Raw genomic sequence first — 14518 nt, forward strand, 5'->3', positions numbered from 1 at the left:
CCCCTCAGCAGCCGGGGCAGGGATGAGCCTTTGGGGAGGGAGCCGGTCGCTGGGGGATCTTTGAGCCCCTTGCCCAGCAGCAGGCCCCGAGGTGGAATCTCAGAGAGGGAGGATGCTCGCTGCCTCGTTGGGATGAAGATCGTTGTTGTTCCTCCCCCCAAGCTATAGGGCCTGGTATTGAACCACCGTAGGGGAAGGGGCAGCCTAAGCGTGTGGTGAAGGCACGGGACTAGGCCTCAGGACACTTTGATTCAGCTCTGCTGTAGACTCCTGGTGTAACCTTACTTAAGTCAGTTCATTTCTCTGGGGGTTAGTTTCCCCCTTTGTAAAATGGAGCTAGTAGTGCCTAGTGCACAGGGATGTTGTGAGAAGTTTTGGTTTTGTTTTTTCTTTAAATCTTGAAAGGTGCTTGCATCCTGTTGTGATGGAAATGTGAGGGTCATAAGTACAGTAGAACGTCTGAGTTATGAGCTGACAATCAACCACATGCTTCATTTGGAACTCAGCGTACACACTCAGGCAGTAGCAGAGATACAAACCCCCCCAGTACTGGGTTAAATGTAAACTACTAAAAAAAAGGGAAAGTAGCTTTTTTCTTCTGCATAGTAAAGTTTCAAAGATATATTAAATCAATGTTCACTTGTAAACTTTTGAAAGAACCACCGTAATGTTTTGTTCAGAGTTACTAACATTTCAGAACCACCAGCAATCTCTATTCCTAAGGTGTTCCATAACTGAGGTTCTACGGTATGGTAGTTAATGACACATGGTTGAAAGGCTCATTTCTTCTCACTCCTTATTAGCAAAGAGTGAGAGAGGGGAGTGGGATAATCAGGATTCTGCAGTGGAGAGAAAAGACCCTGAGCCCTTGTGAAAGGCAGGGTTGTGTTACAGGGTATAGTTTAACAAATGGGACACTTTTTTTTAAAATCTTATTAAGATAGAAATGTATAGCCAGAAGGGACCTCTAGAAATACATCCCCCTGTGCTGTGGCAGGATCAAGTAAACCTAGACAATCCCTGACATGTTTGTCCAACCTGTTTTTAAAAAACTTCCAACGATGGGAATTCCACAAACTCCCATAGAAGGCTATTCCAGACCTTAATTCCATTTATAGTTAGAAAGGTTTTCCTAATATCTAAAAAAAAACTCTGTTGCTGCAAATTAAGTCCATTACTTTTATCCCTACTTCTGGTGGGCACATAGAGGATGGTGATCAACTGTTCTCTAACAGCCCTTAACATATTTAAAGCCCATTTAGTTTCCTTCCCCCTGCCCTGCCCCGCCCCACCCCTTTCTAGAGGCTAACCATGCCCAGTTTTGTTTAAAAAAAGAAAACAGAAAAAACCAAACCCCTACACCTTTCCTCATAGGACAGGTTCTCAGCCTTTTATAATTGTTGTTGCTTTCTGCTCTTGACTCACTCAGTTTCATTCATGTCTAAGGTGCAGTACATAGAATTGGACACAGTACTCCACTGAGGCCCAATAGAGTGGGACAGTTGCCTCTCAGGTCTTACATGACACTCCTGTAAATAGAAAAGGAGTACTTGTGGCACCTTAGAGACTAACCAATTTATTTGAGCATGAGCTTTCGTGAGCTACAGCTCACTTCATCGGATGCATCCGATGAAGTGAGCTGTAGCTCACGAAAGCTCATGCTCAAATAAATTGATTAGTCTAAGGTGCCACAAGTACTCCTTTTCTATTTGCGAATACAGACTAACACGGCTGTTACTCTGACTCCTGTAAATACATCCAAGAATAGTTATCCTTTTTGGAAACTGCATCATAGTTGATTCATCTTCTTTGTGATCCACTAAGACTCCAGAGTCTCACCCATCCTCCTGGAGTTCTCAAAGATGCTGGTAACAGTTCCAATATATCAGCTGGCTGCTTAAGTACCCTAAGATGTAATCAAGTCAGCAGGGCCCAATGAAATTCATCTCACATATCTAAATATTCTAACCTGTTTCTCTATTTTGGCTTGCATTTCCTCCCCCCTTATTGTTAATATTAATTGTGCTGAGTATTTAGTCCCCATTAGCTTTTAGTACAGACAAAGGCAAGATAGGCATTAAACACCTCAGCTTTGATATCAGTTTTAACTTATTAGCTCTCCTTCCCTGCAAAATAGAGAACCTATGCTTTTATTCATCTCTTGCTCCTATTTAAAGAGCCCTCTGCCTGCCTTTTATGTCCCTTGCTACAGGTAACTCATTTTGTTCCTACAGGCTTGTACTATTCCTTTGTACTCCTCCTTAGCAATTTGTCTATGTTTCCACTTTAATGACCTGACACTCAAAAAGGAATCCTACATAAAGAGCTCCTGAGACCCATATTGGCCTCTCACTAGTCTTCCCAGCTTTCCTTTGCCTCAGAATAATTTGCAGTTATGCCTTTAATATTTTCTCCTTGAGAAATTGCCAGCCATCCTGAATTCTCTCCCCCGCCATGGGCCTTACCTACCAGTTCTTTGAGTTTGTTAAAGTGGGGTGGAGTTTAAGTCCCTGACCTTATTCCACTGCTCACTCCTTCCTTTCCTGAATCCTGAAGTTTATTTCATGATCACTTTCACCCAAATTGCTTTTCACCTTCAGATTTGCTACCAGTTTCTCTATGTTGGTCAGAATCAAGTCTAAAAGAACTGTCCCCTGGTTACCGCCACCTCTTTCTGGAACAAGAATGTGTCCAATACATTCCAACAACTGCATTACTTTTCTAACAGATGTCTGCGTAATTAAAGTCTCCCATTACTTCCTAGTCTTGTGCTTTGGAGATTGGTTTGTTTTATAAATGCCTCATCCAGCTCCTCTTGTTGATTTGATGGTCTGTAATAAGCCACTTGCCATTATATGCTTACCTAAATTCTTAATCATGGCAGCAATTTGGTGCTTACATAGTCCTTTCTGTCTGCAAAGCACTTTGCAGACATTACCTAAGTGATTTCCTAGGAAGGGATAAATCTACCCAATGTCTTTAAAGTGAAACCTTGTCTTCACCACTTGCATTAGGTCAGTCATGTATTTAGAATGACAACTGTCATTAATCTTCCAAGTGTATTTGAATATTTATAGGCAAATTTGATCTAGATTTCAAGTGAGGAAGGCACTAGATATTACTAATGGCATTACACATTCCTGGTATTTGTCAGCAAGAAGGTTTACAGTTAACTGGGAGCTCCAGAACCCAAATAAGTAACTAATAAAATGTTTCCACTTTATAGTTATTTATTAAGTCTTCCCTCCCCCCAAGTCCCAGGCTCAGGGTTCTATCTTCTCTTGCAGTTTGTGGGACTTTGCTTGGATACATAGATCCATGTGGTCTTTGCAACATAATCCTCTCTGGCTTCACATAGCTTTTAATATTTTCTAAAATGTTTCTACTTCACTTTTAAATTTCACCCCTGAAATCCATGTTCTCTTGTATAAAGCTTTAAAAGCTCAAGCAACTTGCTGAAATGGGTTTGATATAAAGTCAAGTAACACTTGCTCTTGAAGTCTGACAAGTTGTGTGTAACGATCATTGTGGGAGAAACAGACCTAGTTACCTTGATGAATCTGTTCAGAAGTCAGACTTTTGCAAAATAGTTGTTTGATATTGTTTACACAACTTACTGTGCCATACAAACTCAAGTGTTCCATGTACTGGCCATGAGTAATAAGTTAAAAGAAACCATATTTTGCGCTGCTTTTAAGAATAGCAGAGTGAAACTCCAGTGGACTTAAGTCTTCAAACAGTAGGTATCAATCAGCATGCTCAGAGTAAATTACTTTAGACACATTTTAGCGCTCTGAAGAAATAACGTGGGTCTTTTTAAAGAGAAAACGTTTGATATAATTCCTCAAAGTGTGACAAAACACTGGAAACATAATTGGTTGTACAACACAATTTACCAAGTGCCTTATGGGAGAGAGTGTTGCTTTCTAGCCCTTTTTTGGGCACAGAGCAGAGCCCTGATTGGCCCCAAATATGTTTGTCACTGTTGCTAATTTGTATTCTTGCTAAGTTGCTAGCAAAGAAAGAATTCCAAAGTTGGCTGTGGTTGCAACAAGGCTGTAGTCACACATACCCCAGATGGATAAGACAGAATTTAAGTGAAAGATGGCAAGCATTCCATCTATTAATTCATTCTAAACAAAAATATACAAAGGAAGCAAAGGACTGTCCTTGTGGAGGCACTTTGCTTTCATGCTTTTGCTTAAACTTTAGGGTAGCATTTTTTCCCTATAATCACCCTAATTGTGATAAAGCATTTCTGATCTGATAAACAATATGGCTGACAAGCATCTAAAAGAAAACCCACTAGTGTATAAATACCATACTAGAAGTTTTTGTGATCTGTATGGATGTTTACAATTTAAATCTGATTAGACTCTGGCCTTTCATATCAAGCTACCATTTGTGATATCTTAGACTTCAGAGGGGAACTTCTCTCTTAGAACTTGGTAAATATAGTACTTGCTAAAGACTCATCTAATAAAGTAGGTAAAACAGTTTTAAAGTGGATTCATAAAATGTACCCCATATGGCAAGTCTCAGATATTTACCATACTAGAAATGCTGCTTTTATATGGTTAGTTGCACGTCTCCTTTGATGTTTGGGAGATTGTTGTTCCAAGTTCTTTTGGTATTCTCTTTTTAATGCAATTTGTACATGTTACTGAAATAATAAGTCTTCTTACTATGGACAGGATGTAGTTCTTTCAGCATTACTACATTTTCTAATTAATTAGTTAACAGTGTTTAGTTTCCTTGGAAAAGATGTTTTGCCTATACAGAGCTGTCAATGCATTACAATTTTATTTAAGGGAATACATATAATTGTAGAGGAAATGAAAGAACCTTGAATTTTTACATTTACTTCAAAATATTTTGGCAAGTCATTAAGTAAAAACCCACCAAAATGGAATACAAAAGAATGGGGGGTGGGGAATGTAATATAATTTAAGTATCCTTACATGGAGGCATCCAGAATAAGACTAGACATAAGTGATTTGTGTCAACATTTAAATGTTGACACAAATGAGCTGAATTTTTGTTGTTTATACAGAATGCAAAAATGTGAGGTGCTTATAATATATAAGTAATGTTCCCAGTAAATGAAGGTTTGTTACATTGTACCTTCTGTTTTATACAGTCTAAGGTTCCAGTTCTGCAAAACAGCATGTGCTTAATTTTAAGCACGTGAATAGTTGCATTAATTTTAAATCAGTAGGGCTTTCTGGTGTTTAAAGTTAAGAATGTACATGAGTGTTCACAGGATCAGGGCCTAAAAGCATGCATATAAAATCAAATCTCAATGCTATATCAAAACAGAAAGTGGTGGTGATACCCTTTGATAAATTTAATTATGTATTTTTTACCTCATGAGCACTCTGCCAACTATTTCATCTCCCCATGGATTTCTATTAGCTTGCCAAAGAAAAATTGATACAGACCATTTCCATCTTTCCACAAATATGCACAGACACCTCCAAAAATGGTCAAAGTGAAGGATGAGCAATATTCAGCTGTGCACCAATCATAACTCAGAATGGGAACTGTGTACTGTTGGAAAGCCAGGATTCTTCCCTTCCTAATTGCACATCAAGCACTTGCTTCTGATTCTGTTAAGACACAAGACATGTGCGCACACCCATGTGCATAATTACAGGCAGTGCTTCCAGCTCCGCCTATACTTCAGGTTACCTGACATTTCCCCTTATAAGACCCTGTTTTCAATTGCCTATATCTTTGCCAATTTTTAAATATTTGGCTTAGAATTTCCCATATCAAGTATCTGCCTCAGCCTGCATATTAAGAAATTTTCAACAAAAATGGTTCAGCCATTTCTGAGGAAATGTAGGGGAAAATGTCATTTTGCCCATGATTATAAAACAAAAAACTGCACTAGCTTACTGTTTTCTTGAGAAGCTGTAGTGCTAGTGTGCCTCCAGGAGCTTGAAATTTTGGCAAGGGGTTGCCTTTGTGTCAGGGATGAACCTTTTGCTATTCCCATGGGGAAAAATAAAAGCCCAAGTTTAGCCATCTTATAAGACTCTGCGGGGGGGGGAAATCTAAGTTTGCATATGCACAGTAGAGATTGGACTCTAGATTCTTTGAATATTCTGTCTGTACCAAGCATGTGCCAACCCAGGACTACATGGGCTGAGCAGGACTTTCCTGCCAGTTGTTGCAAGTCACAGACCACCAGAACTGAGACTATGGAGACTCTCTCTTGTTCTCTCAATGTTCCCTCTGGGGAACAGGCACTCGGGCAGCATTGAGGAGGAAACAGCTTGATTAGAATAGAGAGAGAATAAGCCAGACCTATGGAGGAGGGGCAGGTGTGGCAGAGAGAGCAGATTGGGACAAAGAGTCTGGCAAGGGGAAGATTTAGGATTGTGACCTAAGGGGAGGAGATCTGGGAGCTGAGTTGGACAGACACTGGCTGGGCAATGAGCCTGGGGAGGGAAGATTCACTAGGACAGCCTGGAGGGGAGACATGGACTAGCATGAAGACCCTCAGAGGTGGAGACTGGAATGGACTAGGTGAGGAGACTAGGACAAGAAGCTGATGGGAGAGAGACAGTACAGGGACAGGGTGGAGGGGATGTGACAGAATGTGTTAGGCGTGGGGGAACAGGAACAGAAGGGTCAGTCCCCTCCAAAATTTGGAATGAGCCAAAGATTGAGTCTCTGTTCCTCTGCAGTCATAAATTTTTGTGGAAACCCCTTTGCAAAATGGGTCTCATCCTCCACTAGTGACAGATCCGTGAAGAGGATGTCAACTTATTAATGCTATCACTTACTCTTTTCAGATTAGCAACCATCTTAGTCTGTATCCACAAAAAGAAAAGGAGTACTTGTGGTACCTTAGACTAACAAATTTATTTTAGCATAAGCTTGAAGTGAGCTATAGCTCACTTCATCGGATGCATTCAGTGGAAGATACAGTGGGGAGATTTACATATACAGAGAACATGAAACAATGTTACCATACACACTGTAACAAGAGTGATCAGGTAAGGTGAGCTATTACCAGCAGGAGGGGGGGAGGGGAATTTTTGTAGTGATAATCAAGGTGGGCTATTTCCAGCAGTTGACAAGAACCTCTAGCTTGAGAGGTCTGTGGTGTGCAAAGTTTCAGCCCTACTGATGACCAGTGAGAGTGCTACCTATGACTCCACATGATGGAATTTCTGTTTTTTTCAGTTTGCTTTTTTTAAACACCTACATAATTACAAACAGGAGGGCTGAATTAAGATTTCAGAGGTAATTTAATTCTGGCTTTTCCTAACTTTTGAGTGTTTGACTTCATACTTTTAATGTTTCTCCATTTGTCCCTGTTCCAGACTAGAGCAGCACCCTAGGGCTCCTTCCCTGGAGGCAGTGTCTTCACCCTCTCAGGGCCTTTCTGGCCCAGTTCTTCAGCTGGGCTACTACAGTTCAGTTCCACTTCTGGGGTGCCTCAAAGTTCAGGCCACTTTTTTTGTGGAGGGTGGGTAGAGACCAACACCAGCCTCTACACCAGGTCCCACCCAGGGGCCCTATAGATAGCAGCCATTCACAATGTCCCTTTAAATAAACTAGGTTACTGCTATAATTCTCTGGGCCACTTTCCTATGGTTGCCATACATTCTTCATCCTTACCTCAGGGCCTTGTCTTTATGGAGTCCTAGCAGCCAAGCTGGAGCACCATCCACTCTCCTCCAGCTCTAACAGGGAACTAAACTCATGCTAGACCTGCAGCTCTTCTTATACTGACCTGCTTGGCTTGATTGGCTACTTCCCACACAGCCGATGTAGACCTCTCTACTGCCCTTTTCTGTGCCGGGGTGTGGCAGGCTCATAAGGCCTCATCCATCCCATCACAATGACTTTAAGTGTTGGGAAGGCTGTGGAGGGGGGGAGAAGCTATACACGGTTTAATACTGTTTGCTGCTTTTGAATAACAGAACGTTAATGTTAAAAAAAAATCTAAACTCTCAAGTCACTGGTGTTACAGTTCTCATGGTAATGTTAATTTGGTTACATTGCATATGTTTATCCCAAACTTATGTTTCTGTATCCCAATTCTGCAAAATGGGTTCATGCAGGCAGACTTCTGTAACTCAGGATCAGGGTTAAATATGAATATTAAACTTTATTGTTGAGAGCTTTCTGTAAGCATGTTGTGTGTCCAATTAACAATACAATCAAAACCCTAATTTTTAGATTCAGAACTTTAAGGCGTTAAATTTGTAACAATATCATAATATATGTTTTTGTATTTTAAATATGTAATATTAGTGATACTGAAATAATAATTTAAATTAATTTGTTTCATATCAGGATGTGCTTTTTTGACATTCCCTGAAAGTGGAATATGTTTGATCATGGTCCATTTTTGCTTTTCTCATTTTTTATCCCACCCACCAACCCTTTTTGTTTTTTAGCTTTCCACTGGGAATCCATTGTATGAGACTTATTACAAACAGGTATGTTTTTAATACTTTTTTTTTTAATTGTTTTCCCCCTTTGTGAGTCTAGTTTCTTGCAGTGTTCCCTCTGCTGTGTGGTAATATTGCTCTATTATTGGGTGGTTAAGGGACAGGAGAACCTCCATTCTCCACTTTTGCTTTTGTAGCTGACATACTTAAGTCAGTTAATTTTTGTTTTCCAGGTAGATCCAACATACACAGGAAGAGTTGGGGCTAGTGAAGCTGCACTGTTCCTTAAAAAATCAGGTCTTCCAGACATTATCCTTGGAAAAGTAAGTTAAGTATGTGTGCATTTATATGGGGATACATATACATTATACAGTATTTTTTCTGTGCATTATGATCACAGCTGGTATTGAGTGAATGTGGATGTGGTTTGCTAGAGAGAGTGTGCAATACAGTGCACCTCTGATTTTTCTGAACTCCAGGTACCTGTAGATTGGTTGTTACTCCCTTGGTTGCACTGACTAAAGCTCTGCTTCTGTGGATATTTTAAGAGCCCCAAAAAGTTTATAACACACAAGATAAAACAGTTCAGTATAAGGAAGATGAGGGGATAATTAATAATAAGGTCATATAAAGAATTGCTTGAAGAGCGAACGCCTTGTCAATGAGTCTGTTCTGTGCACATGAGACAGCATCTTAGAAGGCACAAAGGTTAGAGTAGGAAGAGGAGACAAAGGGAGTAAGCAGTCAGACAAGATGATTGAGAAGAATGTAAGTAGCAGTAAGGGGAACTGGGAACAGAGATATTGAGATATATGGATAAGGAAAAGGAAACTGAAAATGAAGGGAAGAGACAGGAATCCACCAATGCAGGGATCCAAAGAGGGGGAATTGTGTAGGAAGCAGTGGAGGAGGAAAATGTGGACAGACAGGGGTGGGAGAGGTGTGATTCTGTGAGGCCAGACAAGAGATTGTTACAGTAATCAAGGTGGGAGATGGCCAGGGATTGGATAAAAGTTTTAATAGTGGAGGCTATGAAAAAAGTGTAGATTCTGAAGATATGTAAAAGAGAAGTAACCAGTTAATCACATCATTTATTGGACTACTGGAAGGTGCTTAGATACCATGGTGATAAGGGTGATATAAGAACCTATTGAGAGAGAAAGAGACTAGCTGTGATGAGGAATGAATTAAAGATGACAGTGATTGATTAGAGATTACACAATAAGATTTTAAATTACTAATTTTAAAACAAAATATTAGAAAATCTGTTTCTCCTTCACTTTCCTCCATGACTTATCTGTCATGAGTTCAGGATTATTGGAAGGGAGTGGGGGCTCCTCTCTACAACTGCAGGCTAGGGAGTGCAGGAAAATGCTAGATCACTGTTCTCTGTATGTTGGTTATGATGTGATCTCTAATGCAAGAGAAATTCAGACTGTAGGACGTAAGGGCCTGATCCAAAGGTCATTAAAGGTAATGGACAGACTCCCATTTACTTCAGTGGAGTTTGCATCTGGTTTTATGTGAAGAAGGATTTGATTTTAAAATAAAGAGCACTTTCTTTCTTTTTTACATATACAACAATTTGAGGTTTAAAATTTTTAAAGCAAATTTGCAGTTCAAATGTTGAAATATAAAACAAACAATTCAAGTACTAATGTTTTCTATTTGAGCTTTCCAAGATAAATTACTTACAAAAATACATGTTATCATGATTTTTATTTCCACAGATATGGGATTTGGCTGACCCAGAGGGTAAAGGGTACTTGGATAAACAGGTATATAAAATGTGCAGTGAACATGAACATAAATCTATCATATAACCATACACACTTTGGCCCTGATTCAGGAAAGCATCCTGATTCAGGATAGTACTTAAGTTCCATTGACGTTACGCATGTGCTTACATGCTTTACTGCCTAAAGGCCTTTTTCAGTGCTTCTCATACCCAGATATGTATCTACTATTCTAAACTAATTTAATTAAAATGATTTAATATGGATAATCTGGAGATATTTCCATTAATTATTTATTATATTTTTCTGTCATTTCTTATTTGAAAAAATAAATGCACGTGTGACAGGGCGCAGTCCTTTTCTACTGTCTTCTCATTCAAATGGCTCTAATACCTCCAGTTTGTAAACACCGACATGTAGTTTATTTGTGTTTATCTCAACAACCACCCATTTACAGTCCCATGCAGCAACTCTTGTTTACAGTGACATACAAACATCATCCACGCAGAGATCTCCCTTTACCCTGGCCCTGCCTATCCTCTCCAACCCTTTCTCTTTCTCTCATTTCTCCCTTACACTTCTTTCCTGTGCCTTTCTACTCTTCCAGTTAGTGAATAAATAGCTCCTTAGCTCCGTGAGCTTAGACTGATCTAGTAATTAGCCCCTGCTTCCCTCAATCAGGCCCTTCACTGGGAAAAACAAATTGGACTTACAGAGTGCTGGTTTGGCTGCTGATTCTCAGCACTCTGTCACAATTTATTACAAATACTCTAGGTATTTGTGGTTAACAAAAATTATGAAAATAAACTAATCAAATACTGTAGCAAATATGGGCATTTGACAATATTTTGATATGATTAAAGTCCAAGAAATTTAAAAAAAAATTGAAGGTGAACTTCAAAGTATTAAGAAAAAGTTTTAAAAATTATTTAATATCACAAATCACCAACAGACCATTTAAGCTTAAATGACAAATACATACATTAAAATATATTTAAAAAGCAATTTCTATAACTTACTTGCCAGATCTTGAGTTCAGGATTGTGTGTTTCCATTGCAAAGGCAGAACAGGGAATGCAACTGTATGCTGGCAGCTCCTATGGGTGTTTGTAATGGTATCAGTTTTTGGAAGAAAGATACAAAACGTGAACTCAGGATTTGACAAATAAATGAATGAAGAACGGCTTTTCAAATTTTGTTTTAAAATGTAATGGCTAAGTCTACCCATATATTGTTAATGATTTGGGATATTAAATAGCTTTTGCAGGTTGTGGGGTTTGGGATTGTTAAACAAAAACTTAGTTCATTTTTAAGAAAAAGTGTTTGGCAACAATGGTTTAATTGTGGGAAAACGTTTTTTAGAATGTATACAATTGATTGGGTTTCTTTCCTTAAGCCAAAAAGGCTGTACATAAAGTTGTTGCAAAGTCTCCTTTTCTTTTCTTTAAAAACCCAGCTGTAGAAATATATAAAGGTAGAAATGAATGGAAGGGGTGGGAGTGTGAGAGCAACTAATTCAACATCTCCTCAAAAGTGGTTTCATCATTTAAGCAATGGTATCTGCATAGTATCATTAAAAACAATATACTGATTATCCTGCTTATAAACAGTGAGTTAGATTGCTTGTTTTTATTAACAGAATGCCCTGCATTTACTTGTTGTGTTTGAATTTGTAGGGTTTCTATGTTGCATTGCGACTCGTAGCATGTGCACAGAATGGCCATGATGTTAACTTGAGCAATCTAAACTTGACTATACCACCTCCTAAATTTGTAAGTGATATTTTAAGTTTAGAACTGAAACTTAAAATGAAAACTTGGGAAATCTTTTCTACTTTACAAATTAGTCTCATAATAGTTACAGGACATAAACTGTAAACTCTTTGGGTCAGGGATTGTCTTTTTGTTCTGTGTTTGTACTGCGCCTAGCACAATGAGGTCCTGGTTAGTGACTAGGCTTTTAGATGCTACAATAATACAAATAAATAATAATAATAATAATAATATGACATTTAAAGTTTTTGTTATTTGGTTAAGATATGCAAGAGTTTGTTTTTCTTTTCAGTATAACAAGTGAAATACTTCATATCAATACCCATATGTAAAACATTTAAATATTAAAGAGAAAGCTACATGTGCATAAACATATTTATTTTTTTCATTTTAGCATGACACTAGCAGTCCCTTATTGATCACACCTCCTTCAACAGAGGCTCACTGGGCCGTTAGGGTAAGTGTACAAGACAGTACATTTGAATCCATTCTTTAAACGTAAATTCTGTTTCTGGCAGCTGTGTTTGATAGATTAATTTTACCAAGAGAACATACTTCCTACTTTGGAACACCTTCCTTTATTGAAGCAGACATGTGAACATTACACAGTACTGAATATGGATTTTTATATATTTCTATATTTGATATAAGTATTGTTACAAGCCTCTGTCAGCATTTGGTATAATATTTGTAAGAAGCATTGTCCAGGACATGAGGGTTATGCTTTAAGATTTTTATCTTATGCCTATCTGCCAGAGTCAGAGCAGAAGGCACTTTGAGTTAATGTTTGATCTAAAGCAGTGGTTCTCAAAGCCAGTCCCCCGCACTTGTTCAGGGAAAGCCCCTGGTGGGCTGGACCGGTTTGTTTACCGGCCACGTCCGCAGGTTCGGCTGATCGCGGCTCCCACTGGCTGCGGTTCGCCGCTCCAGGCCAATGGGGGCTGCAGGAAGGGCGGCCAGCACGTCCCTTGGCCCACGCCGCTTCCTGCAGCCCCCATTGGCCTGGAGCGGCGAACCGTGGCCAGTGGGAGCCGCGATCGGCCAAACCTGCGGACGTGGCAGGTAAACAAACCGGTCCGGCCCGTCAGGGGCTTTCCCTGAACAAGCAGCGGACCAGCTTTGAGAACCACTGATCTAAAGAACAATGAAGCACTTCACCAATCCCATCCCCAAGTATTAGTTTGGAACTTGAACCCACAACCTTCTAAGATTATGATTTCTTTGGTGCCTGCTGTATGGTCTAATGAAAACAGTAATTTTTGCTACATATCCTATATTTATAACTTAATTTTCTAATTTTATGTTATAAATGTAAAATAAAATTTCTGCTTGTAGAAAATTTAAATTATCAAATCATTTAAATAAAGGTTTCTAGTTTGTATATTATATTATAATGTAGAAAGCAAAATCTTTGGAAGTAACACTTCTTAGTAGTGTAAATGATCTCTGAAAGTTTCATAACTTAAAATCTGGGCACCAATATGTGAATCAAAATGCTTTGTCTTTCTAGAACACTAGAGAGATGCATATTGTAACCCAGTCCTGTAATTTCCAGAAAGCTTGTTTTCATACTGAGAAAAATAAGGTCCTAAAGCCTGTTCCATGAGTTTTACATCAAAATACAGCACAGTGTTTAGGATATAGCATGCAGGTGTGTGCTGGGAAACTAGGAAGTTAAAATGATAAATTACTGACCAGTCACTTAGTTTCTTGCAAGATTTAATTTTCGACACTCACACAGGCACACTTTTTTACTTATTCAGGCTATTTCTTACCAACTAGGTGGAAGAAAAAGCAAAATTTGATGGTATTTTTGAAAGCCTTTTGCCAGTAAATGGTTTACTTTCAGGAGACAAAGTAAAACCAGTACTGATGAACTCAAAGCTACCTCTTGATATCCTAGGAAGGGTAAGTGTGCGGCAAATTTTCCTAACCATTTTTTAATGTAACTTCTCTTTCTAGTGAAATTAAATATGTAATATAACTCATCATAACAACATTACTTTAAATGGAAGCAATAGTTCAGATCTAGGCCAAGATTTTTAAAAAATGGCTGCCTAAAGTTACGCTCTCTAAACCATTATTTAGACACTTAAATAAATAATCCATTTAAAAGCAAAACAACAAAAAAACTTGGCCCTAGGCTGGACCAGCGTAATTTGTCTTGTATTCTTTCAAGACCAAGAACTTGAATTTAAAAATTATTAAATTGAAAAGCAAGTCAGTTTAAAAGGAAAGTGAATGCCTCTTGGTTAGAAAAGCTGTCCTCACCTAAGCAATAATGCCTTTTAGGGCATTATATCCTACTAGCTTTTTTTTCCTAACTAGGAGCTATTAAACCAACTGTAAATATAAACTCCAGCTATCATGCTGTACTCTGGAACAGGTTGTTCTGTGAAAGCATCAGTAAACCAAGGGTTTTAAATAGTGTTGCATTGTACTTTTGTTACACATTCTGTACTATTTTTGAGCAATAGCTTTGAACTTCTGGGGCTTCCCTCACAAATATGTAATACATGCAGTAAACATCCCTAAACAGTTTTTCTTTTCTTTTCTTTTCAGCCATATTCTTAATTATATACACTGGTCCACAGAG

At 38.6% G+C, this 14518-nt stretch overlaps 1 protein-coding gene across 5 annotated transcripts in view; it reads left to right on the forward strand.

The window, feature by feature from the left end:
- EPS15L1 (epidermal growth factor receptor pathway substrate 15 like 1) overlaps positions 1 to 14518 on the forward strand; it is an 80097-nt gene that overhangs the window by 235 nt on the left and 65344 nt on the right. For all 5 annotated transcript variants that reach the window (XM_074939839.1, XM_074939840.1, XM_074939841.1 and 2 more), the window contains exons 2-7: positions 8421 to 8462; positions 8648 to 8737; positions 10145 to 10192; positions 11827 to 11922; positions 12317 to 12379; positions 13705 to 13830. In XM_074939839.1, the coding sequence (XP_074795940.1) occupies positions 8421 to 8462; positions 8648 to 8737; positions 10145 to 10192; positions 11827 to 11922; positions 12317 to 12379; positions 13705 to 13830 (465 nt within the window). The remainder of the gene's footprint in view (positions 1 to 8420; positions 8463 to 8647; positions 8738 to 10144; positions 10193 to 11826; positions 11923 to 12316; positions 12380 to 13704; positions 13831 to 14518) is intronic.

Source organism: Natator depressus, chromosome 25, assembly GCF_965152275.1.
Source record: "Natator depressus isolate rNatDep1 chromosome 25, rNatDep2.hap1, whole genome shotgun sequence".
NCBI lineage: Eukaryota > Metazoa > Chordata > Testudines > Cheloniidae > Natator > Natator depressus.